The sequence below is a fragment of the Acromyrmex echinatior genome, chromosome 6 (genome assembly GCF_024713525.1).
Source record: "Acromyrmex echinatior isolate Ae372 chromosome 6, ASM2471352v2, whole genome shotgun sequence".
NCBI lineage: Eukaryota > Metazoa > Arthropoda > Insecta > Hymenoptera > Formicidae > Acromyrmex > Acromyrmex echinatior.
The window spans coordinates 1,110,083-1,138,036 of NC_141857.1; the positions used below are offsets into that span (position 1 = coordinate 1,110,083).

The window sequence follows — 27,954 nt, forward strand, 5'->3', positions numbered from 1 at the left end:
ACCAAGACAAGATTTCTTGAATTTCTTGATCTTAATGAAACACTAATTGTCAGGATTCTTGTTGTCTATATGGAAAGCTATGGAAAACCTTTCATGGCCCGAAACTGCACCATTCGAAGAAAAAATTTCGTAAAAAGTGTAACTAGGAGAGAATACAGAAAAGAAAAAGGTACGATGACAGCCAGCGATGGTGATATCATGGAGGTATATTAAAACCATTTCCGGTGTCGGCGTTTGTCGGGCTTTGGTTACGATTCCAACTCTACTTATAATGTTCTGTAAGATGGCGAGGAGAAAGAAAATGAAAAAGCTATGGAGTGAAAACAGGAATGAGAAGATGAAAGAAACGGGAAGACAGCGACATTTCTATGGTGAAGTTGCGGATGAAATGTCTCGTCACCGAAGTAATTCGATTCGTGGCGGTTCATAAAATCATAAAACGGAAATGATTTCATAGAAATGCACGAATTTATTAATTCAATAATTCATTCGTTACTTATTGCTACGCTCCTTTAATGAATAAATGCGCGCTGTAATTGTACCTAAGATGTTGAACATAAGAAGACGGAGCATATGGAATGGAAATTTTTCTTTTTTCCAATCGAATTTCATCCGCGTAATCTATCCGTATAAATCAAAGCTTCTTGTTCGAGTTCAATATTCCATCATTCATATATATTGAACCAATAAAACTCCATTTTCTTGAAACATTGCAGAGGATATTCTCCGCATCCAATAAATGATATTTCCCTATACGAACATACAGATCACAATTCATTGTGCTATCATATATGTATACATACATCCCGTTGCATCGATCGATCGCCGTATACAAGCGTTTCAAGAGAAAACAGGAAAAATTGAAATAGAGCAGGAATATTATTGAAATAAATAAATGAATCGTTTGAAATTATCATATCGAATACCATAATAATATCGCGCAGTAAAAAATCGATACCATTGAGTGATCAGTTTCGGAGGGGATGGTGGCATCGTACAGTCGCAGAAATAAAAGTAAATTCAGCCATGAATGCAGCTATCTTTACATCACAGAGAACAATATTTTTTATGCAGCATTTCATCCGAGAGGAACAATCGTAATATTCCTAGGCTCGAATATAAGCGATAGATAGTCGTCTTTGTCGTGCTCGTAAGATGACGATTTACGTTCCGCAGAAATGGGAAAGGCGGAAAGATGACGAAAGTGGAAAAGGGCGAAAAAGAGAGAGAATAATGCAAAAAATAAGGATGAGAGAGAGAGAGAGAGAGAGAGAGAGAGAAAGAGAGAGAGAGAGAGCGTGGTTTCTACACGGTAAAGCTTTAGTTTCCGTTGTCGTGGTAAATCTGATGGTCTCTTTAATCTCGCGACCCACTGCCATTCGTTTCGCGCCCACGCTCCTCTGTCTCTTCGGTCGGCCGCGACGTTCTCTCACCCTCCAACTTATTCTTCCTCAACTTTCACCCCTTTCGCCACGGCGACGGCGGCAGCGACGGCGGCGGCGGAGCCAATGGCGCGGATAGAAATTCCGGCGGTCTCGGAAGAAAAGCAATCGAGAGAAGATTTCGCCGTGTCGTCGCCAGAGACGAGGCGCGTCGTGTGTAGGATGATCTATCTATGTTTTCTCTCGCGACTGAGGTCGAAATAGAATTTTGCAGATAGAATTCTTGAGAATAGAATCCTACTGCGAGACGCAGACTAAAATTTTGTGCTTATCGAGATAAGAGCTGAAGGCGATAGCAGAAGAACATCGTTAAGGATAACAACAACTTGAAAAGAATGTTGCCTCAATATAATAATCTCAATAAAATATCGAAGCGACACTATCTTGGCTTGAAAATTATTTTCTTTTAATATTTTGGAATCCTCTGAAGAGACCTTATCGATAAAAAGAGGATTAATACGATGATTGATTTTTAAAAAGTAATAAAAGGTTTAAATATATCTATAGCTACAGTTTCGGAATGTAATCACGTGTAAAATATGTATAACAAGCAACTCTGTTAAGTCGAAACAATTTTACCAAGAATATCAACAGGTTCGTTACAGTAAAAAATTAATTGCGTTATAGTAACGATTCTTAATGTTCAAGATCTATGAAAGATACGCCGCTCCGGAACGCAGTTGCTTTTTGTTTTCTTTTAATGCCGCTCGAAGATAAATCGCTCGAATGTTCTCTAGAGAGACGTAGATAGGTACTCTTAGATAAATCATTTTCGTGCTATTAAACTGCTCGCAGCTCTTCTTTCAAGATATAAAACTGCGAACTAACGAATTCCAAGAATAATTTACATTTTTTTTATTTGAAGTAAAAAACCGTTAGCACACGTGATTATTATATCTAATTAAATCACTACAAATATTCTTATACAAAATTATGCAAAAAATTGTGTAAAGTAAATAAATATACCTTATCACAGATTAGAGCTTCAATCTAGAGTCAAGAGGGCGTCATTCACATGAATAATATTTTAAATATATTTATGATATTTAAATAGATTTAAATAGATTTAAATATATTTAAATATATTTTTTTAAATTTATTTAAATATATTTAAGATATTGTGAAAATACTATGTAAGTACCAAAGTTTTATCGGAATAACTTTTGCGAGTGAGAAGATATAGACACAAGGTCTACTCACGGCTCTGAGTGGACTTGACTTCGATGATGAGTTGCCGGTCGATTGGTGAGTCCAGGATCCAGGTACACTTCTGCTGGTAATACTGATTCAGCTTGAGCCCAGCGCTTGCCAGATCACCGCCATTGACCTCGCCTTCCGGTTCGGCCGTTGTGTGATCGCCGCAGTAAGTGTCATTGATAAACTTGTAGGCCGCGTGGAAATTGAGGCCCGCCCTCGACGACCTCGACCACTCGATGTAGACCGGAGTCCAGCTACGAATGCCTACCGGAAGCCAATCCTGCGCGATAATAGATCTCGTTAGATGGCCGAAATGAGGGCCGAGGGATACGATGTGGAAAATGGTGAGCAATTTAGATAGAATAAAAAAAGCGTGGACTAAAATAACCGTTGAGAAATTGAAAATAATATCGATAAAAAAGCCGAGATAAAATACCATACACATAATCCTTGGTATACATGATTGGATCGTTTGTGTACAGTGTATTTCTTTTTTTCTTTTAATACTAGAAACACTAAGTAATAACATTTATATACAATTTTTTATGAAAGGTATAAACCATTAGCTGCAATATTATTCCACAGATTACCTGATTTCATTTGATTTCATCTCATTACAAATAATTTTCTTCACTACGTATGAAGTTATCTTTGGTAACATAAACGATTTTAATAAACGATTAATTTTCTAATATTACACGATTTCTCGTGATTGCACATGTAATTATCAGATTATACATAGAAATTTTATATGAATTTTACGTATAATGATTTTTCGGGGACTCTGTCCTATGATTATATTAAGTGATTACCCCCTCGATTTTTTTAAATACACAATCTTGCATTTTCTAAAGATACTATTTTCTAAAGATGTTAATAACAGGTATATAAAAATCATTTAATTTTTGTAATTTTTGTAAAAATGATGAAAATTAATCAGAGATCGATTTATCGTATGTAATAAAGGGCTGGAAAATCATCTCGTGTATAATAAGAGATAATAGTAATATAATAAATTTAAGATGATATTAATCGCAATTGTAGGAAGAAGCGATATCGCTGGCTTATTGACAATTGGGCAATTAATTATCAATCGCGGATTTCGGATTTAATCCTATGCTGTTAAATTACATAGATTTAGGTTGTTGTTTGTATGATAGCCTCAATGTGTCGGAATAATGATCATTTGAATATGAAATGATGCTCCCACGAATCGGAATCGTATTACCGTTTATAGACTCACCCTAACGATTACACTCGATCAGGTGTAATCTGATAATACATCTATTAATAATCATCATGTGGACAGAGTCAAAGTCAGATCAGCTGTACGGTGTATGTGCGAGATTGGTCGCAAATGCATTTTGCATTGAATAAATTATTTAGTGTTGGCAATTTTCTGTTAAACATTTTTCCAGTTAAATATAAATTTCAAAGAGTGATAAGTGAAGCTTTGAGTGGTCGGAAGCATGAGCGCGTGCCACTTTTTCATTTTATTTTCACAGTGATACGTACATTTGTTGTGACAATCATATATTAAATTTACGCAGATTACTACACCGTAAATTAAACATTTTTATCCATATTGATTACGTTACAACATTGTGGTAAATGTTGAAACCATATTAATGAAACTGATTTACATTTCATGCGAGCGTTAATAACGTAGTATACATTACATTAAATTAATTTTCAGCAAATAATCCAAACACAATCTTCTCGCACAGAAACTCACTTTACGATGATTATCGGTAATAGCAAAACTACATTTCAGATTTTTAAGAAAGTCCAGCACGTAATGAATTTTGTTTTTGAGAAGAAAAAAAGGAACTCGCTGAGAGAAATGATATGATAAGCATAAGAGACCGTTCGCAGAAAATTGCGTATCGCAAGCGATATATTTTAACGACATCGCTGTTACAATGTATGTTTTCGCGTAACAATGCGGAGGATATAAAAGTTGCGGTAATAACGATAGCTTTTATCTGGCGGCATTCAAGAAGCGGAAGTGGAAGCGGCCGCTTCGTCGAGGGCGTCAAGACGCTCATTCGATGCGGGGGAATAAGGTTTTTCCGCAGTTCGCGCGCTTACCTGGTAATTCCCACAGAGACAGGTGACAATGTGTCCGGTCTCGGAGACGAGCAGGAGGTGGTCCATGCTCTCTAGAGACTTGCTGACGCAGTGGCAACCGCTGTCGCCGCACTTGGTCTCGCACGGGTTGTTTGGCGTTTGCTTCGTGCTACCCTTCACCTGCAAACAGAGGCATCAGAGTTCCAAAAAGTGCGAGTAAAAATCTGTACGGGCGGAATGAAGGAAGCAGGTTAAAAGAATGGCAAAAACGCGGTTAATTAATTATCGAGAGATATGCCGTACGTGCAGTTTTCAGTTAATTGTTCGCTGTCTCTCCCGTAACTGACAAGAGACTGACAAGAGACTGACAAGAGACAAGATATCGCAACAGTCCAGAATCGATTTGGTTCTGCTCGATATGCTGTTTAACATACAAATTTAAGAAACATATTTTTTTATATATTCCTATTTTGAGATTTAAGAGTTGAAATTATTTCTCAAAATTAACGCTTGTATAATACTTTCGAAACTTCCATTTTTATAAAATAATATTTTTAATTTGTAACTACTCAACGTTTATATTTGATTCTAAGTAATTATTTGAAACGATAAGATATATAAAAAAATGTTTTAGATAATCTTTTTATAGTACTTTTTATACATGCAATTATACAGTGAAATCTCACTTTTTTGAATGAGATTTCAATCCCTTGAAGTGAAAATTCATTCTAAAAAGAATGAAAATTGTCATTCTTTGTCAAGAAGAAATATTTTCACTTTTTTCAAGAGTGGTTGCATTTTCACTTTCTTAGAGTGAAATTTCACTGCAAGCAATTTAGAGTGTAGTGCCTTTTTTTAATATATATTATAATTGTATATTTAAAGTTTTAAAAAATCTAAATTTTCATATATGTATGTATACATCGTGAAAGGATGAGTTATGTAAGAGCACGTAAGAGATTAAAGTTGCCCGATTTTCCCGGTTGCAACGGGTTTGCAACACAGATGCGACGTTCGTATCGTTCAGCGTGGGATTACAGTTGGTATGTTTCCACCAGGAATTCAATTGTTGCACTTTATCGTTCTCGCAAAAGTTACTGAAACCCGTGGCTGAAACCGTGGTCTCGCCTTCGGAACCGCGTCTGATCCCGCGGAATATTATTTCTACGAGGATTAAAGGCTCGCGCTGCGAGTGCAGGTAGAAAGTTTTAGATTTCGAATTCTAAAACTCGCTCGTGCGGTATGCACGAGAGTTTTTCCTTTTAAGTTAATTTAACAAGCAAGAATTCTTGTTTACGCGAGAGACGCTGCGTCTAAAACTGAATAAATTGATGAGGATTTAATTTCTAGTGGTCGATTAAACGGACGACAGAATTTAGATATTTCATCGGGAAACTCACGGTAATGACCACCGATTGGTTGGGCGCCGGTATAAAGTGCTGCCTGCACTTCACTGGGCCTTCCATGGCGAACAGCCGATGTGGTTCCGGATGCACCACTGAACCTTCCACCGGCGACGTCAATCCATAATATTCGACGTCGCACACGCTGGCGGGCTGCTGAGTGCCACCCTCACGTTCTGGAGCAGATGAAAATGTTGCTTGTAAAAGCGTCGAAAGGAATTACTTCAATTAAGAGAAATAATTCTATTTTCGAATTTTATTACTTAAAAGTATTAATATACAAATTTTTGCAAATACATTTTTTCAGTTTTATAAACTGCGTGCCGATTCGATTTCCAATTGAAATCGTAAATAAGAACAGATATCATAACTGGCATTCAAAAACTCCAAAGGTAGGAGCTTGCATAATGCTTACATAAAAAAATCAATGTCACATTTTACAAAACTTGCAATTAAAACTGCATTGCAATGTGATATTCAAATCATTGTAAATCATATAGTCATTAGTATTAAAAAAATTATAAAGATTTAATCTCTGTACATAAAATGATATCCTGAGATTTTTGTTATTCAATGTAATTTCTTATGCAACAATTTAATTATAAATAAAGCAGGAGTTAATATAAATGACACGGAGAGAAATACGATTAATAATTGAAAAAAAATAGAAGTAAAAATTACATCAATAAGAATAAATTAAATAAGAGAAAGAATCCTATTTCGAAGCGCATCTTGATGCTTAATAATATTCGTATGCAAATTTTTGCAAACATATTTTTCAGTTCCATAAACTGCACACCGATTCGATTTATCAGACTCGAAACGCAACCGCATTGGGTTTGCAGAAATTTACATATAAATATTATTAAGATCCGCTTCGACTAAAAATAGGATTTTTTCTTTTATTTGATTAATTTAATTTAAATATAAAAAAATAGGATCTTTCCGTTATTTATAACTTCTTGTGCGACAAAAGTTCATTATAAAATTAACAAACAAAGTTATTATAATAAGTGGAACAAAATATGATGTAACGCGAAACGTAAAAATTACTATTCGTTTAAGATGTCAATCAAGAAAATTACCAAGGCGATCTGAAATATAAAATATTTTTATTTTCGCGCGCGCTTCGTTCACATCCGTTAAACTCTCGCGGGACTCATGTAACTTTCTTCTCTTCGCCTCTTAGCTTAATTTTTTCCCGCAAGACAGTTTCTCGCAGTCAGAGGGATATATATTTCTGCGAGTTATGGGTGAGTAAACGCCTTACGGGCACTTTCATTTCAAGTCGAAGTTCGCTCCGCAGACGGGATTCCCTCATTCCGTTTCTTACACGGCAATTTCGCATGATTATTCGCGGCAATTCGGGATCGCCTGGTTGAATTTCAACCCCTTTCCTATAAGGAGATCGGTCTCCCCGGGCATAAAGTTTTATGTTCCGCCGGATCGTACTCGGCGCGAGATAAGGAATTCGAGAGGAGATCGAAATTCGAAAACGTTCGATCTTGATATTCAGCGGTCGCCTCCTTGAAGAGGAAAGGAAAAAAATGAAACAGTAACGGCGAGGAATGGTAATATCTCTATATGGGACGTCATCATGAACGTGAAATAAAAAAAGCTGACGAACGAAGTCGATTCGAACGCGATCGATGTGCGCGCTTTATTTCTCCTTTATTTAAATACAACGTTGTCATTTAAGACTTGAAACGCCGGTTGCGGACGACTGTACTCATCGATCGTTATGAATCGAATAGAGAGATACTACGAGACATGAGTGCATGGCGTGTAACACGTGTAACATGTGTAAACGTAATAACGTCGACCGGTGACACGATCGCTCTCGTCAATCACTGGTCCCGATCGACGGCGATAGTTTGTCGTCAGGTATGACTTTTGATTCTTGTCATTTACGCTTTTTTTTTGTAATGGTCCATGATTGGATCTAGTATATGCCCGCTCGTACGATTGTTGTAATCCAGGATGGCTACCGGCTACGAGCGAGGTCGGTAGCCATTTCGTAAACGTAAAAAAAAAAATCGAAACGAGAATTTGATGTCGACATGATGTGTCGTAAAATTCGGTCGACGTTTAAAATCTCATCGATATCAAAATTCAATTACTGCTGTCCGCGTTTCGTTTTGTCCGTTAAAATTTTATCTCGCGCACTATTAGCTTGTGTTCCAAAACGCTTGATCGATTTTAATTTTCGACTTTAATGAAACCAAGCTAAATTGACGAAAAAGAGAACAATAGATCCGATAAATGGAGAGTCTTTCATACATTACGTTAAACAAAAAAATAGATTTTTATTTTAGTAAAGGATTAAGTATTATATTAAGATACTAGTTTCAGAGCGAAATTTTAATTTCTTTCAAAAATATATTTATATTATTTTATATTACTTTTATACTGCTTTTATATATACTACTTACTAATTTACGTTCTATTTTACTCATTATGGGCAAAATGTTATACGAATAAAATTCTATAGGTACTGAAAATCGCGGTGTATACACGCTGTACACGCACCATCATTCCCGCTTTGAATTTAGATTTGATGCTTTCAAGTCTATGATACGCGGCAGTCCGGCTTTACTCGGCAAAATAGATGTAACAGTCGCGAGCGAATAATTATCCGACCGCGAATAATTACGAGTTGCCCGATTTCGAGAGCGCGTATAATATACCCAGGGTCTCATTTTAATCTCCGGGATTGCTTAGCCAAGGAAAAGGTCGTAGCTACTTAATCGGGGTTAAATCTAATCTTTGAAACGGGATTAAGCGCGACCGCTGTTTTTGCGAGAACGGACGCGTCGATATCGTGAATGTGTCCTCCGGCAGCCAACCAGAATCCCTCGGTCGAGTGCCAAGCGAATTTCAGGATTACCATTCGGACGTGCCTACGTTCATCCGATTAAAGGGGCCAGAGGAGAGGACTGAGGCTTTGACATCGATATGCCGAGGCGTATTTACGGTAATTAGTTACTCGTAATTAGCGGTTTGGATGTGCCGCAGTTGACTACTCGAGAAGCGACGAGCAAAAACCCGATTCCGAGATGATAAAACTGCGGACGCAACTTGCGTTGATCACGAAAATGATGTTGACATTAGTCGCGTTCCATCAATGCATCAGTACTGAAAAACTTATAGTTTACGCTGTATACTATAGATTTTCGGTATTGGCATTTTTTAAAGTAAATTTACTCACTCTAAGACAAAAGGTGGAGAATCATTTATTTTTAAAATGAAGTCGTTAGCGCTGCAAACTTCATTCTAATTTAAAGTCGCAAATGCTGACGCTGAATAACGATCACCGTACGCAAGTTACACGCAGATGAAAACAAATCGCACGCAATGAAAAAATAAACGCGAATCTTCATTCTGCGTATGCATTTGCAAACTATGTTTTTTTTTTGCGATTTACGAATTATATGGAAGCACCTTTACAGAGAGAATTAAAAACGAAAACTACAAATCTATGCTAAAAACATGAAAAATCACACGTATATGAATACGAATATATGCTGTTCAACACACTCAGTGTTCTTTCCACGTATTCACTTTCAGAACGAGCAAATTTATGGTAATAAAATCTGAAAGGTATATACAATATTAATCTATAAGTATCAAATATGATACTTATGGATAAATTATACTATATTTTTCTTGTTCTTGATAAAGCTGTACTCTGAAGTAACTCAACAGCGTCGAATTATTTAATGAAATATTCTTTCACAGTAAACACCTGCAAGTTACATGTAATTTCCTACTCAATAATATAACTGTAATATATAATATCACACGGTTTGTATTACAGTTATATTATTGAGTAGGAAATTACATCTATCAGATATATTACATGTAATTTGATGTTTGCTGAGTTCTCTCTCATATAGAATATTGAAATTCTTACTTCATTAGAGTGAAACGTGTCACTCTTTTTAGAATTGAAGAATAAATTCAAATAAAGAGTGAATGACTTTACAGTTTAAAAAAATTTCACTCCATTTCGACTGGCAGTATTTTTATTATTATTATACTTGGAGTGACTTTTTACTACAAAAGAGTGAGGTTCCACTCCAAAAAATTTGGAGAGCAGTATATATCGGAACGCGGTCATTATTATCGAGCACTTTTTGCGTTTACAAAGATTACGTTCAGCGGACAAAGTAGCTTTGCAAGTGTAAGATCCTTTAATTATGATTGGTTATGTATTTAAATCCAGTGAAGATTTAAGGGCAAGAACCAATCATATTAAAGATACTACAACAGTAGAAAAGCTATTTTTTTTCTGCTGAACACAGCAAAAAAGTACTGAGCAAGCATCATTATCACACATATTGTCGCCAATATTGTCATATTGGCGAAGATAACGTGTTATTATATCGAAAGAGAACAACATAATTCTTAATTAACTCTTTGATGTCACACTACGAGAACGATACATTTGGAAAGTATGGCATACCCAATTCAATTACTAATAACTTTCATAAAAATAAACGTATTGTAAAAAAATGTTTTCCCAATTGAAACGCCAGACAATGAGACAATGAGAAATATAATGGTACCACGCAAAAATGTATCTTTATTAATAAAAGAGTTATAAACAATAGAAAAAGTATTGGAGAAAAAAAGCTAGGTATCCAGATATATCCAGAGTGACGCCGAAAGGTTAATAATTCTTAATTATTTATTACGTGTAATTCACGTTAAGAAACTCGACGGAAAGATCTCGACGAGAGACATCGAATTATAAGACAAACTTCATTGCGCGATCTTTTTAGACTTCTACTTAAAAACGTAAAACGAGGAAGTTTCTCCGAAGCGCGTAAAGAAGCGCGATTGCACTCGTAACTCGTAATGAACAGAAGAAAAAATAAAAAGAACGAAGAAACGGGTAAGAAAAAAGTGAACTATATCGAGCGATAGAGGAGCGTGTTTCTCACGATTTCGCGACGTTTACGCGCGCTGACTTGATTGCTCGGCGACGACGCGCATCATAATCCAATTTCCGACGTCGCAATCTTTTGTTTCGAGTTTCTGCCAAGTTTGCCGCGTAGCAGACCACCGTATTCGTTCCCGTTCGTCGACGACGCTCCCTTTTACAGCTTACCGTCGTGAAAGTAGTACGAGACCTCCATATACTCCTCGTCAGTGGGGCTGTTGGAGGCGCGTGTTAAAACCACCGTCATGTCCCGACCGTTGGAAGAGTATCTCTTCGGCTCCGCGTACCTGGAAAAAAGGAATGGAAAAAAGAAACGTCATTTGCGCGTTCGGCTCGGGGTGAATCCGTAGCGAGGGATGGTTTTCCCACGCTCCTTTCGCGAGAGCGGCTCGTAGTTTTTCGGGATCGAAACTGGGATATAAATCGAACTCGCCGACGAGTAAGCGCCGTCGAAGGTAGAAACGAACGACTGTTTTAATCTTCACACTGTCGATCGCTATAGACAATGTTGAAACGTTGGCGCCTAGACATTTAACATCTTACTCCAAAGTGTAGATTCTAGATGTAGAAACTTGAACGCTGAGATTTCAATTCAGTGTACAAGAAAGATCGCTTTATAATTATTAATTTTACGGAGTTGACGGTCTATTGAAATTCACTTAATTATAAATCCCTCAAAAATATCAAATAATTCAATTTTTTTAATGTTATATTATAAAAATTTGAATTGTTCTTATTAACATATAGTTAGGATATATTCTTTTTTATACAAATTATATCATTTCGTCTTTTTGGATGGAAAGAAAAATTTTGATTAAATTAACAAAAAGGATCAACAAAACTGATATTTATAATAATTAAAAATTCTATTTGGTTTTATTATGATATCATTCTTATTATGGGTTTTTTTGTTAATTTAATCAGAACATTTTTCTCAGTGTTGAAAAAGATGTTCTAATTAATTGGTACTTCTTTTAATTAACATAAATTAAATAGATCTTAGACCCAGCGTCAGTAAACTACACTGTTAGATATCATTAGAGTGTCAATCCTTTGAATTAAAAATATTTTATTATTTTTATGGGTCTCAAATATAAATAAATTCATTTGTTTGTATTTGATTAGTTTTAAATAAACAACATCTATATTAATCTGCATTTAATAAGTAATAAACTTGATAAATTTAATCCAAATTTAATAAGTTTTCTTGAGTTAAATTGTTTAATTCCATTGTTTTAGTTAAATTAACATATTGAGTAAAAGCAATAGCGAGAAATGATCAAGAATAACTCAAATTGGATGACATACGAATTTAACAGCGTGTGTTATAGATTTTAGAGTCAACTTCGGAGAGTTAAAAGACTCTCCAAATAAATTGAACATAAAATAAAGATACTACAATAATTTTGTATTCCGACTTTATCTCGGGACATATGAAATTTATCTCATTGTGAACGATGCTCGTTAAAATAGCGGAATAGGTTTGCATTACAACCGCGCAATCAATACGAAGGAACGATGATGACATCCGCCGGGGTCGTACTATGAATAATGATCGATCCGATTTCCGCTTATGTATATTACAACGTATACATGTTACAACGTATACATATATATACGTGCATCAGGATGCGAGATTTGTGACACTTTTCATCGACATTCGGGTCATGCGGAAACTTCGACGCGAATTATTAATTCACGATCATTATGACGAAGGGTGCACCAGAGAGCATGACGCGCATGGGTGCGAAAGGGTGCTCCGCAGAAGTTATATCGGCGCCGGGACAAAGCAGGATGTAAATCTTACACGTAAGACTCTATTTTCTCTGGGCAAAGTTGTAAATGGACGTCTTGGGAACCGCCCTCGATAGTCGGCGCGCGCGAGAATTGCCTATGAGTTAGTTTTGCAAGATAAATCGAGCACCCTTTCCGCCCCCGCCTCCTCCTCGACGCCACCCTGTCGATGCTGTCGCCCTAAGGCCGCGAAAGGAGGATCGCCCTTTGTCGTTCGAATGAGCGTCAGAATTACGTCATCAATTTTCTAACAGTAACCTTTCTGCGCGAACAATATCGCGTCAACCGTTCGAAGTCGATGACGTTCAACATCTCTTTGGGCAAGTTTATCGAGGTCTCCATTAAAAGTGGGTCATAACTTTTTATTTAAAACATTTATTTCGAGAAAGAAAAAAATGTAGCATGTTTCATTTGACATTTTAGAATTTGATTAAAATTTTTCAATATGATTGAAGTAAATTAAAATAGACATGCACAGTAAATTGTTATTAAATAGAATGGAAATAGAAGAACTAAAACACACACGACTTGTCCAAGTTTAAAAAAAGAAAATCTTTAATTTTCAGCGCAGATAACTGAAATTTGATAAAATTAAATATGGAAATGTGAGGATATGTATAATTTATTTAAATTCCCATGTTCTGTGAGAGAATTTTAAATTATACATATTAAACTAACGGATTTGGTTTACATTGAAACATTGACATTCTAGCTGGAATGATCATATCTGGATATGTTTTATATAAGATACGAAATTTATTGATTAAGTTTTAAATAGTTTTATATATTCCTAGACGTCAAGTTCTCCCATGGTGCAACGCTGAATTGTCGCTATAAAAGCACGTGAGTCGCAAGTACGTTGCTATTTGTAGGCTGTATTATAAGCCAGCGATATGATTATCGCGATACCTTCCACACGCGGAATGGCAGTTTACTTTATTAGCGCGCAGGATAAAGCGATGGTACGATACGATTGATTTGTGTCGGTTCATTGGCTGCTCCCGAGCAGGGAACACGGGGGATGGCTTTTAGTTGGACATGGTGTGCGTGAAGATTAAATTACTTGATGGCTACCGGATTGATCCCCGATGTATCTCGCGTCTATGCACGGACGGACATTAAATAGAGCGCGCTCTGGGCAACTCACTTGAATAATCGCGATGCCCGATTAGACCCTTATGATCCTTTGTTCCCAGCGGTGTTGCACGCGATTAATATGATTTTCGTCTTTGGTCGTCGACATCGTTAATGCGTCGTCAATGTCATTGCTGTTTCTTCACACGCTCGAAATTTAACTCCCTTACGATTTTAAGGACTATATTATACATTCGTTAAATTATTTATTACTTTAAATTATTTTGAATTGCTTTTAAAAAGGTATCACTACTCAATATATCATTAATTTAATTAAAACAATTTAATTCAAGAAAATATGTTAAATTTGTTTTTCTCTCAAATTTAATTCAATATTTGTTAAGAGCGCATATATTAATATAAACGTTATTTACTTCAAAACTAATCATGGAAATGAATTGATTTACATTGTAACATACATAGAAGTTAAAAATAAGAAAATTTATTTAACTCAAGGAATTGCCATCGCTCCTTTAAACTAAAATTAAGTTAAGCTATAAATTGAATTAAGTTAAAAAAAGAAACGCTTTACGTTATAAAAAACGCCAGAGTTTTCGCCTATACGAATCGAAATAACATTGTACTATTTTTGTGCTGTGATACGACAAAGTTCAAAGCCCACTTTCTTAACTTTATCGAATTTTCAGATTGCGAGCTTCTTATTTCGTTTTATTTTGCATCGTTTTAATGCCGTTTCAGGAGTACCGCGGGAGAAGCGAAAGGCGGCGGCCGGAAATTCGGCTCGAGTCGCGCGATGGGAAACGTGCCCGGCTGCAAGTAGCGGCAGGGCTGGAGAACGTGCGAGGCGGATGAAGCACGGGCGTTATTTCGCATGAATTTTTACGAGATTAGCCAACATAAAACACGCAGCAGTCCCATAGGCACGTACGTACGTACGCTGCATCCGGACTACCTGCTGCTGTTGCTGTTGCTGTTGCTGCTGCTGCTGCTGCTGCTGCTACTAAGCATAAATCGTCCTGGGACCGGCTGGTACTGGAGCAGCAAACGTTAGAAATTAAAATAGATTAAAAACTACCAGTGGCGTCAGCAAGGCAGAGAAGTGCAACATGCGCGTGACGAATATCGCTCCTCTTGGAGGTAGAAAGTGGAAATGGTCTTTTCTTCGTTTCACGACCGAGCGGAGAGAAAAGCCCGTCGTGAGCCTGTGGCCTCCACAGTTACCATCGTAGCGTGGATGATGTAGTATGTGACTTTTTTAGTTTTATCCGTCTTTCATCTGGCAAGATTCGAACGTTCATCATTTGATGAGAATGTCGAAAGATTTTACGAATTCTGTATCTCATAAGAATATCTACAATTCGTAATTTCGTTATGTATTTCTAATCATATACTGTACAATCTTACTTTTCTAGATGATACAATGATAAAAATTTTTGGTTGAAAATGGGCGAATTAGAATTTTCTGATTAAATTTATTAGAATTCTAGTTGAGATAACCGGAATTCTGGTTGACAATATTTCTATAGTAAAATTCTAGAGTAAAATCTACTAGAATTCTTATTTTTACCAAATAATTAATCAATTAGAATTCTAGTTATCTCAACCAGAATCCTAGTAGACTTAATCAGAAAATTCCGATTCGTCCAGTTTCCACGAGAATTATTATTTAATCCAATCAGATCATTTTTCTCGATAATACTGCAAGGATCTTTCACATTTCAGACAAATCTAATATCTTAAATGTGAGAGATCCATGCAATATATTATCATCTAGGAAGATCTATTCTTAGATAAAAATGAAGACAACGCCCTTGTACATCATATTGTAAATTCGTTTTCCAAATCTACTGGGAAAGCTTCCGAGTTGGGAAACATGTATAGATATGTGCGCGTGAGGTTATCACAATATTTCAGACATTTTACCGCGCGCATCTGTCGATCGGGAAGAGCGAGAAGCCGGATGTAAGCTCGGCGAATCGATCGCGTACCATATCGGTAGCGGCGACGGCGGCGCCTCGAAATCTCTTCTGGGAAATCTCTTAGCCCAACTGTGCATCCCTCGTTTGGCCATTCGTTGGTCGGTCCTCGTTCTTTTTGCACTGTCCGCATCAAGTTCGCCCCCGATGCAACGTGGACGGGGGTGAGTAGGGCGTTCGTGCGACAGACATTTCGTCCGTCCATTTCCCACGGCTTGCATAATGCATGCGGCCGCTGGTTGCTTCGACGATGCCGACGACGACAACGACGACAACGAGAGGACGACGTCACTCCTTCGAAGTCCCCTTTGCACTTATCTCTCCGATCGGCTGGACGGAATCCTGGTTCGTGGGTCACCGCCGGCTTTCAGCCTCGAGAGGAATCACGCGATACCTTTGTTTGTCGTTGCTCGACCTTCCAAAGTCTCTTTCTACGGCCGATTGGTCAACACCTTGTCTCCGGAGGCTTCAACATCGAAGCGCCTGCTCGGTGCTGCATATGGGACGGATACAGATCGCACGGGTGCAAGTAGGTGGAATGGCTTTAATGCTTTTCTTTTCACATGTTCGATAATATCAAACTTTTTTTTCTTCATTGTAAATAAGTTATAAGAACGCGCGCAAGTAGTTTTAATATTTTCCCTCTGCGGCTTATGTTTTAAATTATGTTTCAAATTATTAGATTGTATGTCCGTCAGATTTATTGTAAATGCGATAAATGAAGAAATGACCAATTCAACAATAAATCGGAATAAAGATCTAGAAAAAGATTTGTTCTATAAAAATTTCGGAATATGCATCTTGTCCTCTTCACGTGTTACGTCGTTGTTCAATATGTATGGGTAAAAATCTTCTTTCAAATATCTTTCTTGTCACGTTTTTCATTTGATATGACCTCTATTCTATCTCCCTTGAATTCTTATCAGGCATCTCATTCTTACATCGATATCTCGACTTTCTCGGGAAAAGCACACGTATTACGAATAAAAATTTCTGCTGTAATAATTTATAATATGATGGATGTAGATAATTTTAGATAAAGTAAAATGTGAAAAATTAATATCTCGTTTTATTAAATATTAAATATTTTTAATAATAATAATATTCAATAATAATATTCTATGTAAACACGTTATATTATTTTATTAATTTAAATTTAATAATATTTATGCAACTCTCTTGCATTAAATCGCATAGTATATTTAATTTGTTATATAATTCCTATTTACGAACAATTCGTTACTGCAAAATAAAATAAAATAAATCTTTATCTGCCTTTATGTAGTTTTAATGATCCAAATTTTTTTCCTTTTGTCGACATTTACTCCTAATTCGTCGGTCGTGATAACATTTTGTGATCAAACGCTGCAAGTCATAAATTCTCGAAAGCGGAGTATTAAACGTATTAGCCAGTATTCTATCAACGCCCAGCACACGCTTGCATTTATTATTCGCGCGCAGTAAATCGATCGGCATTAAATGTTTATGACATCGAAAGGATCGCGTTCATAAAACGTGCGTATCAACGTGAAAACTGAACCTGCCGCGCGCAAGAGTTTGATCATGAATGATATGCGACCGGAAAAGTTAATTTTCCTTTGAATGCAGGAAATGCTGGGCTGCGTATATAAAAATTACACGATTTTCGTATATATCTTTGTGATAATTATATGAAATTAAATATCTACCATGTTATTAAAGAAATTCGTAAGCAGCCATGCTCAGTGCTCAGATTTTAAATTTGTGTACACGAAAAGAATGAAATGGTTTTGCTGAAATATTGAAAAATTTGACTAAATCTGAAAATTTTGCTGAAGCATAAAAATAATTATAGGTAATGTAGAATGTTTAAACATTAATGATAATGCTGCAAAAAGTTTTTGACATGCTAGCAACTAGTTTGAGCGTCCTAGATAATTATTTTAATTGTTTAAACAAAATTATTTTCAGATCTGTATCTAGTTGCTAAATTTTACCATAGTAAAATCATTTTTTACACTGTGAAAATTTTCTAGTTTAAAATGAACGAACTAGAAGATTTTGATCAATCAGCATTCTGATTATTTCAGAAATATAATAGATTCAACCAGAAAATTCTAATTTGTCCATTTTCAACTAGAATTCCAATTAATGCAATCAGATTCTTTTTCCAGTGTACAATATTTCTAGAATCAGTGATATAGTGCATACTACGTACATTTTACGAGAAATGTTATAGAATTTATAGAAAAAAAACAAAACAAAAATATAAAACACCAAATTAAATAGAAATTGTATGAATGTTGCAAAAGCTATCAGTTTTTTCCGCGGGATATTAACGCTCGTGTAAAAAACAATATATATTCGTTTCATGCGGTCTTCTAAAGTTATTTAATCAAACGCGAGAATTTACTACGTAATTGGAAGATTCCCCCATCGTAAAAATCATGCTATTATAGTAACGTTACGAGCGAACGTACGTGCGCAACTAGCTGTTTGAATTTATGTCACAAATTTTTGTTACGTTTTTTATGGGTACATTCGCTCTGCGACAATATTGGAATTATATTTATCTTTCTTTCCCTGAGAATAGTTCAGCGAAAGGTAAACAGAACCCTAAAAATTTCGGCTATACTGTTATTGACATGCGAAAAAACTAGTTTGTTAAATACATTTTTGATACGATAAACGTAACTACACGTATATATACTCCACATTGTTAAATCGAAAAAGGAAGACAAATAGCATTGATAACTAATTCAATTTCTTCAATTAAATATTATATAATATTTTATTATTTTTAACTTCCATGTGTGTCAAAATATAAATCAATCCATTTCTGTGATTATATAATCTGAAAGTAAACAATGTTAATGTTACACTAAGTAATAAACTAAATAATATCTGAGTCAAATGTATTAAATTTGACTCAAATTTAGTTTATTATTTATAATATTATTTACTATTTAGTTCATTAAATTATTATTACTGACAATACTAAAACAATAAGTAGTAATAAATAAAAATAAATTAAACTTATATCAAATTTAATACAGTTTCTTGAGTTAAGTTGTTTAATTTTATTGTGTTCTTTTAAATTAACAATATATTGAGTAGAGGAGTAGCGTAGGAATCGGCGATCTAAAGAAATGATAAATTAAATTATGTATAATATATTATGAATTTAAGAATGTATAATCTCATACTTTTTCCGAAATCAAAAGTCAAAAGAAATCACAAATAAATATAATTTAGAAAATTAAAGGTCTTTAAAGAACATTCAAAAGATAAAATATCACAAAATCGCCTAATTTTTATTCAAATTAAAACTTTAGTTCAATGTATAAAATAAAAAAGCTACGAATAATTAAATTTTTATTAAAGAATTGATCGAAGAATCAAGAGGTATAACTTTAGCAATATAACTGTGCGAGCCATCCACTTCTGTATCGGTTTCCGTAACGCGCGTGCGGCAACGATGGAACAGTTTCAGATAACTACCATTCCGTTTGTCCTCTGTGACATCTTTTCAGTCGAATATGTACCGAGTATAAACGCATCATGGAATGCATGAGAGAGAGAGTCGGGCTACAACCATCTTTCATACTTTGACTTCCGAGATGAGTATGAGGTATCGCTTTGCATGGTACCGTCTAGTTCTCGGATGGAGACGGATGATGGATCTACCGGGGCTGTTTTATGATTACGTGCCCGACGATCTTTCGTTGCTTCCTTGGCATCGCGACGGCGCTGGCTTCTATTTCGCGCGTCAGTTCAGCCGGGGTCTCGTGATACGTGCCCGAGGTGTAATGAATAATCCTCAAGGTGCACTACGGGGCGTGCACACCAAGAAGAAAGACTGCGCGTTAATATCAGGACAAAGGCCTGCAAGGACTAAGAAAGAGCTGCGACAAAATTCACTTCAGGATTGCTGCTTAGTTAAAAACATAAGGCAATAAGGTGTAAGCGAATCGACCAATTATGATAGAGAACGTAAGGTTATTGTTTTCTACTGTAACTGGCCAATTCGCTTACTGCTTACGTTTTACTGTCTTAGGTTTTTCTATGTGTTTCCAGTTTAACCAATCCGTATGTCTTAATACATACGTCTTGTGTTTCTGCGAGCAGAGATTAGCGTTTAGAAACTAATCTCCATTCTGACGCAGAGTTCCAAGGAGACTTAACCGATTCTCGGCTTTAACCTGGCGTGTTTTCGAGTTGCCGTGGGATCTCGAAATTTACCAACTCAAATTACGATGCATTACCTACAAACCGGTACGATGGTATCTCTCTAATGATCGCTCTAATAACCAAGGGGAATTCACTTACTTATCCTGACTCGCGAGTTCCCGCGGGAGCCACTGCGCCGGACTGCAAATCTTCTCCAAGGAGTTGGTGGTATCCAGCGTCCCGCTTTCCAGCGAACCGTCGAATATCTCGATCGTCGACTGACAGGACTGTGCGCTGTAAAATCGATAGCGGGAACATATCTATCAGTGGATTTTACGACGGACGTCATGCGCGCTATCAAAATTCGTCGTCCCGGCAGGAAAATTCACCGTTGATACATCAACTGTAAATTCTCGTGTAAAGAATTTTGAAGGATGTAGCGATCTAACGCGCTTTTCACGGAAACGGAAAAAAAAAACTTGGAACTCTGAAAAAAGTATATGTGTTAAACGTATTATTACACCGATTTCCTCGCCTGTCAATTTCTCTTTTAATCCAGAGGAAAGATTGAAAGCTTTTTGGAAACGTTACATCCGATATTTGTTCCGGGATAATCTGTAAATGTATCATCCGAAATATTCGAGTGCCGCGTTTTCGTTCGCTCTAATCGCCTCACAGACGCCGCGTCTGCGGAAAGTAAGCTACAAATCCAACACGGATGCCACTATTACGCGCACATGAAAACTGGGAAAAAAAAAGGAGAGTGAGAAAATGAGAGAGAGGGGGGGGAGAGAGAGAGAGAGAGAGAGAGAGAGAGAGAAATACACGGAGGAGGATTTGGTCGGTGGGTGAGAGGTGCGCGATATTCCCCGTGCTCGGAGATACTTTCTCGGTTCACCTGGCGCTCGGATTTACAATATTCCGTTCAAAATTCATGCTACCTTCAATAAAGCCCTCCGTTCGGCGTCTCGTAAGTACGCGCGCGCGCACTTACACATCTTCCACCAGTTTATATGGGATAGCGACTTCGGAGACCGACAGACAGTGAAGCGTTCGTATATGATGTCGAGAGGGTTGTCGGAGATACGACTCGTCGTTGGTTCCGAGGGTAGTTTCATCTCTTTGCCGCGACATGTTCCGTCTCCACGAACACGTACATAACACGTCTCCGAAGCGCAGATACGCGTTCCGCATGTCGTTGGCGTAGCATGCGCATGATAATTGAAAATCCCAGGGATGCGGACGCACTGGTGTATCCTCGCGTGATTTAACGCTACTTTCCGCGACTACACGCCGCGACGAGTCTCGGGGTGGTTTCCTTCTCCCATCCTGGCGCCATTTCGATAAGTTACGCAAGTTGCTACTAACTTTGAAATAAGAGTAGCGCGTAGACGTAACAGCACGAATAATGCGGAATAATGTTTTTTTTATGTGTTCTTAGATATTCTTAGATATTCCAAGGTTTCATGACATTCTCAGATTTCTAGATATTAATCAATATTGACATTTCACTCTGATTTACGAGAATACAGGGTGATAATACTTCACACGTAATAAAAGTATATCGGAACTTATGGCGTTTGACTTATTCAATAGTACAAACCACCGACCGTTTTTATCGTGCTTTACTATCACGAATTCAACGTTACGTGTACAACCCGCTGCGGATTTGTAGGGATTGCCAGATCAAAAGTAGCGAACAATCGTTCGCGAGAAATGCAATTCCACATATACCGCGACACGTTGTGTTCGCCATTACATGACTACAGTTTTCACCGGTGTTCGGTTCACGTTAGAGAAACATGTCGATAGACACAAAGAAAAAGGGGCGTGGAAGTAAAGAAGGATATAGTTTTTCGCCTTTTAAGACTGCGGTTGCACGTGCGTTTCAATGTGTGACTTGAAGGTTCGTGACGGTGGGCGAATCAGGTTACCTGAGATTGTAACTGGCTATGGAAACGTGTCCGGTGTCGTAAGCACGGCCACGCAGCAAAAGCTTGCACGTCGTGGACTTGGGTTTGCCCCTGGTATCATGGTGGCCGGCCCGGACTTTCTCGCCGCTCACCTCGAGGTCGCAGCTGCTGGTCACGGTACCTTGGTCCTTGCGGTGGTCATGGAGATCGCGATTGTTGTAGTTATTAGACTTCATCGAGTCAACTGAAAGATCGGAGAATAGCTTTGATAATAGTTTATTGTGCTGTAATATAAAGTTGTAAGTTGTCTGTGAACAGGAACAAATGTGAAGAAGATTATGAAATACGAAGACAAGAATACACTAAACAAATCTATAATATGTCTGTCAAATTTATTTTGTTTATTATATTGATGCAATATTAGTAAATATTACCAAAATGTAATAATAATAATATTACATTGACGTAATATTAATAAATATTAGAAAAAAGTCGCTGATACCGACTTATTACTTTATTTTTAGACAATATTTCTTAAACAAAAGGTAAAAATAAAACTTTAAAAACATAGGTACAAATTAAAAAGTGTCTTCTATCAGATAGGATAAGCAGTTTTTATAATACTGTTTGCAATTTTGCAATAATTAATTTTTTCGCCCCGTAAGATAAGCAAAAATGAAGGTCTGACAAAATGGGCTCCAAAACTGACACAGGCAGTCAGGCTACGTATTTCTATTCTTTTTCTCTTATAGAAATTATCTGTATAAAGTATTTACAAATGAATGTACATAAAATTTTCCAGAATCTTTTCACTTCGTTATAAAATATTTTTATTGAATTATATGCATATTTACTTTATGCTGTTCTGCAAGATGCAAATATGTGACACAATAGTTTTTCAAGAGTTTTTCCATATATGCACGATTGTCTTCAACTCCAATAGAATTATTCGACACTATAAAGCAACATTATAAAGATTAAGTTAATTCATAATCTGTTTTACAGACAGGTGTGACGATTTACGCTGCATCGTAATTTTAAATTTAAAATCGTATGAATAAACTAAGAGAAAAAATTGTATAAATAAAATTGATTTATGAAATTACAAGCATTTAAAACGACGTAATATAATCATCAATAATATAGTTACTATTATTTAAACTATACAATTTGCAAAAAAAAATTATAAGAATTTTATTCTCACATTCGTAGAATTCGTTTTTAACTGATTTGGTGTAGAAAGCCACAAATATACGAATTATGAGTTTGTATTTCTTTAATTAGTTAAACAAATGATTTTATTAATATTAATAAAGTGCAATAGTTAGTGTCTGAGAAATAAGGGAGTGTCGCTTTAGAAGACCTATGTCAGTATCAGCGACCTTCTTCTTACCAAATGTAATAACAGCAACCGTAATTAGAAAAATAAGATAATATTTAGAAAAGTAAAATAGATGTTTAGTTGATTTTGATTATATTTTGTGGTTACCTAAACATTTAATTAAAATTATTCATTAAAGCTTTTAAACTTGATTATTACTACAGATCTTTTTTTTAAATAAAATCTAAATTATTATTTCAAATCTTCTATTATCATTTTATTAAAGTTTAGTAGAAATATATTAAAAATATGTAAGTACTTGACTACTCGATGCGATAATTTACGCTAGAGATATGCTTTCTCTTATTACTTACGAGTTTTATTCGTGTTATCGGTGGCAATCGTCGTTGGAGCTTCCGTTGTCACTTCAATAAAACTCAGCGTCGCGACGAAGCCATTATAATCGAAGGGCGATACTTCGGGACCAGTTCTGTAAAACGAATACTTCTGAAGGCACAGGATAAGATACTTAAATCGATTGAGAATTCGAAACCGATTGGTCTCATCTGTCCTGTCGATAAAGAGATGCGTTCCTCACCTAAATTCAACGAGGAGTTCTTGACCTTCGTATACTAGCGTCGTCTTTTCCTTGCCGCAGAGCATCTTCAACAATGGACTCGACGTGGTTGGACCAGAATAGACGGCGATGTAGTCGCTGGTGCAGTGGCTGCAACGAGAATAGAAATACTTCCGTATAAGATAACTATGCATCCGGGGCGGTTTAAGGACTTCCGTACTTTCTCTTCGTCTTTCGTATCGGAATAAACGCCAGTATAAGCGATAGGTGGATGGGAAAGATGGAGCGAATAGAATGAAGGGACTATCGAAAGAGACTATCGAAAACGGTTGAGAATCGTGTACCGATTTATCAGGGAGTTCACGAGGATGAACTCGATTCGAAGGGGTAAGTCCGTGGAAGTTTCGCCATTAAGAAAATATCCAATATTACCGGCAAGGCAGAAGCGGCTGTACCGAATTACCGCGATGGGATGGCGTGATTTATTTTACGAGGGAACTTCATCGCCGTACGCTTCGCAGGGACGATCCCTCACAGCTGGGATCACGAAAATGCGATTTTAATAATGTGGCCAATTAGGGGTCATCGCGTGGCTTTACGAAGAAGATTGCCCGTGTCTCCGGATTACCGTGTAGACGAGTGATGATTAAAAGCGGTCTCCTCGCAATTATCGTCGACAGGATTATATAACGTGCTCTGTTATTGACAAATAATCAACGTGAAGATGATTGCTGGTCTTCTATTAAAAGACTTTAGATATTACCTAATATATCTGTAGATGAAATCCCTTTTTTTTTCCCTTAATATAGATTAATTGCAAAAGTTTGAAAATAGAAACTTTTTTGGCCTCTAAATCTGAGTCAATGGAGAATCACTGATTTAGCCAAATATGCCAAATCACTGTTAATTAATGAATGAAATGTGTGGTGTCCTTAGCGAATCTTGCTTCAGTATATAAGTAGTGCATTCAATGTATATGATATTGTAAGATTAGAATTTCAATATACTAAAACATGTAAATATCGGTATTTTAACTATATATTGTTCAAACTTCTTTTCTTTTATATATGAATTTTCTTTTATAGTTGAATTTTATTGATTATCCAGTACCAAATGTGCTAATACGATATGCTGATAATTCAGCATCAAGTATGCCACTTCAGTAAATTATTCACTGATTCAGATTTAAAGAGTATATATTATAAACATTATTCGATTGTTTGTATATCGCAGTATTTAATTGTATACAAAATTTATTGTATAAAAAATTAGAAAACTCAAGTAAAATTAAACTTTTATTTTTATTGTAATTTTTATGTTTAAGCTGTACTTAATATTCCTCGAGAGATTGTAGGAGAAAGATAGTCCTTTAAAATTTGAATACGGATGCAAATGAATTTCATGCTGAATATTAATCAGAATATAGCTCTTGGTTCATCATCGTTATTATTACAAGTCTGTGCTACGAAAGCGACAATGTAAAATATTCGATAGTGATATTCGCCAAGATTCTGAAGTAGCCGTTCTAAACACGTAACAGGTGCTTCAGAAACTTTTCTCATAATTCTAATTAATTATCTCAAAGTACGAGCGTGAAGAAATTAATGGGAAAACTTCGTTGCTCACGGTTCGATTTTGCCAGCTGAATTTTGCAGTTAAAATGAAATTCCATACCTCAAAGTCTCGTGATCTCATCTCAGATACACTATCCCGAGCTGTGTTGACCTTTCCTTCCTGCCCAAGGCACAATACTTAACTTTAATCGCGTACAACATGGATTGTGGATCAATTGCAATATATTATATGCTACACGCGATTAGTTCATTAATCTCGATCTAATAACCATTGCATCGTGATCTCTTTGTGCTACTTCGATTATTACTAGATATTTCAAGTTTTTTACAGGTTTGTTTTATTAAATATATTTTTAATCGATGCGTTACTAATCGGTACATTTTTAAAATAATTTTTCCACAATTTAATTTACAGAATCTGGCTACAGCTGTTATTTCTCGCAGCGGTATTAAAACAGGATTTTTCTTGTTTTTTTTTCTCTTTCTCGTTTTCTATCTATCTACCTCTCTATTTCTCTTTCAAACACTCTTACACGCAAACTCGTCGCTCTCGATAAATTAGATCCCACCCCTCGAGTCCACGCGAACAATGAACAGGCCGTAATTATTTTCATTAGGAGATAGCCGGGGGAAAAGCGGGCCGTCGCGTTGGTCGGGAACGGATCGTTGCCGCGGAAATAGCTCTGTACGTCATTTTCTACCCGAGCAGTTCGAACACCAGAAAATCGGATTCCTCCAGCCCCATTTCGCGCGAGGCTCGCGTCGTCGAGCCATCGGATGGAGCATAAAAGAAACGGGAAAGCTTCCGCCCATCCGGACAACGGTATCCCGTATTGTACCGTACCGGTAAAGCGCGTTACAAAATGCCCTCGAGATAACGCGCTCCAGCACAAATCCCCGTTGAAGTAAATTAAAAATCTACTCGACCCCGTCGATCCACCCTCGGTCTCCGTCACGAAATTCTCGTTCGGGTATCTCGTTTTGCATCGTACGGTGCAAATATACGGTTTTTATGCAAATTTTCTGAATTTTCGTCTCGCGTCGCGAGAATATTTCCGTTTGCCAAATCGGACCTCCTCGCGCTAAATAGCCACGTCGAGATCGCCGATGCGCGACGGTTCGGACGGATGCGCGAAATCCGAGAGAAAACGAAAAATAAAAAAAAAAAAATAAAAAAAAACAAGCGATACAACGCGTCGGAAAATGCGTTATTCCGAAACTTTGTCATTCTGAAACATCGTTTCTGCGCGATATTTGAGCGAGCGAGCCGCGGAGTTCCGATAAATCGTGGTATTGAAATCGAATGAATACATAGTTTGAAAAAAATGTATGATCTCGAATTTTTTTCCATTTCGTAAATGTGGAAAAAAAAAGTTTAATTTTCTCATATATTCACTCATATGTTTTCGGGAATTTTTGATTCTTCATTTGCGTGAGTTTTCGAGTATTTTTCGCATATCATTTGATTTGCCCGAAAATATGACATTGTTGCATTCTCTCGTATTTTCAATTTTGAGATCACAATTTTTGCACGATTTTAAATGTACGTTTATTCGCGCGAGAAGGAGTATCGAAGAATTAAACGCGAAAGAACGTTCTTTAGCGGCGCGACTCGGAGTGGCATAAAGTTTCGCGGAACATTTTATCCTCATTAATGGCGCCTTTGGAAACATAATAGCGGTTCGTTGAAAACCGCTTTCGCTGCTCGCTTTGGCCTCCTCAACACGCTGATTATAAAGTGATTAAGGAGTAAAATCCGAGTGCAACGGGGTAACAAGATGTTCGTGTGGTCGTTGGCAAAAGAGCTCCACGGTGATTAGGATGATTCTATTAATTAAACATAGCTGCGATCTCACGCGTTTATAAGATGCTATCGTCGATAATGCTGTCCTTCGTGTATGCGGTAATTAAAACTATATAACGTAACACGTGTAATCTTATATTCCGCTCACTCTTTTTGCTAATGAACTTTTGTATAAGTGCTTTTGATTCTGACGATTCATGTTGGAGGTCTGTATAATGTACGATTAAAACCTGATCGGAGAGAAATTGACATGATTCCCCATTATCGAACTAATCAAATACGTATTCACTTAATTATAATTATAATTACAGAGGATGTATATCGCAAACAGATGCAGCACGTATCGCATGTAGCTGAGAAACTTGGAATCGATTTTCTTTGCAACACCTCCAACAACTTTGCATAAAAGAGTAATGATATGCGAGACGTACAAGCGTATACCACGAAACGCAATGGGAGGTCCATTGTCGAACGACCGAAAAACACTTTCGAGGGAACACCGTTGCGGTTCATTATAGAACCAGAGTTGCCCTTTCGGGGAACGATGATGACGACAATGACGGCAGCGGAGAGAAAAACCTTGGCAATAGCAAGAGCCATTTCTTGCAGCCTGCTGACTCTCCTTGGTTTTATTCATTCCACGACCTTGCCTCTCCACAATCCATCGTCTTGGGTTCTTTCTTCGCGGAATTTA

The 27,954-nt window shown here is 36.7% G+C and overlaps 1 protein-coding gene across 15 annotated transcripts in view; it reads right to left on the reverse strand.

The window, feature by feature from the left end:
- Positions 1-27,954, reverse strand: part of LOC105143170 (uncharacterized) — a 440,192-nt gene that overhangs the window by 6,233 nt on the left and 406,005 nt on the right. For all 15 annotated transcript variants that reach the window (XM_087407269.1, XM_087407271.1, XM_087407270.1 and 12 more), the window contains 8 exons: positions 23,904-24,032; positions 23,680-23,795; positions 22,006-22,228; positions 20,231-20,365; positions 11,226-11,344; positions 6,110-6,288; positions 4,731-4,889; positions 2,643-2,919 (listed from right to left, as the gene is read on the reverse strand). In XM_087407269.1, coding sequence (XP_087263395.1) covers positions 2,643-2,919; positions 4,731-4,889; positions 6,110-6,288; positions 11,226-11,344; positions 20,231-20,365; positions 22,006-22,228; positions 23,680-23,795; positions 23,904-24,032 — 1,337 coding nt within the window. The remainder of the gene's footprint in view (positions 1-2,642; positions 2,920-4,730; positions 4,890-6,109; positions 6,289-11,225; positions 11,345-20,230; positions 20,366-22,005; positions 22,229-23,679; positions 23,796-23,903; positions 24,033-27,954) is intronic.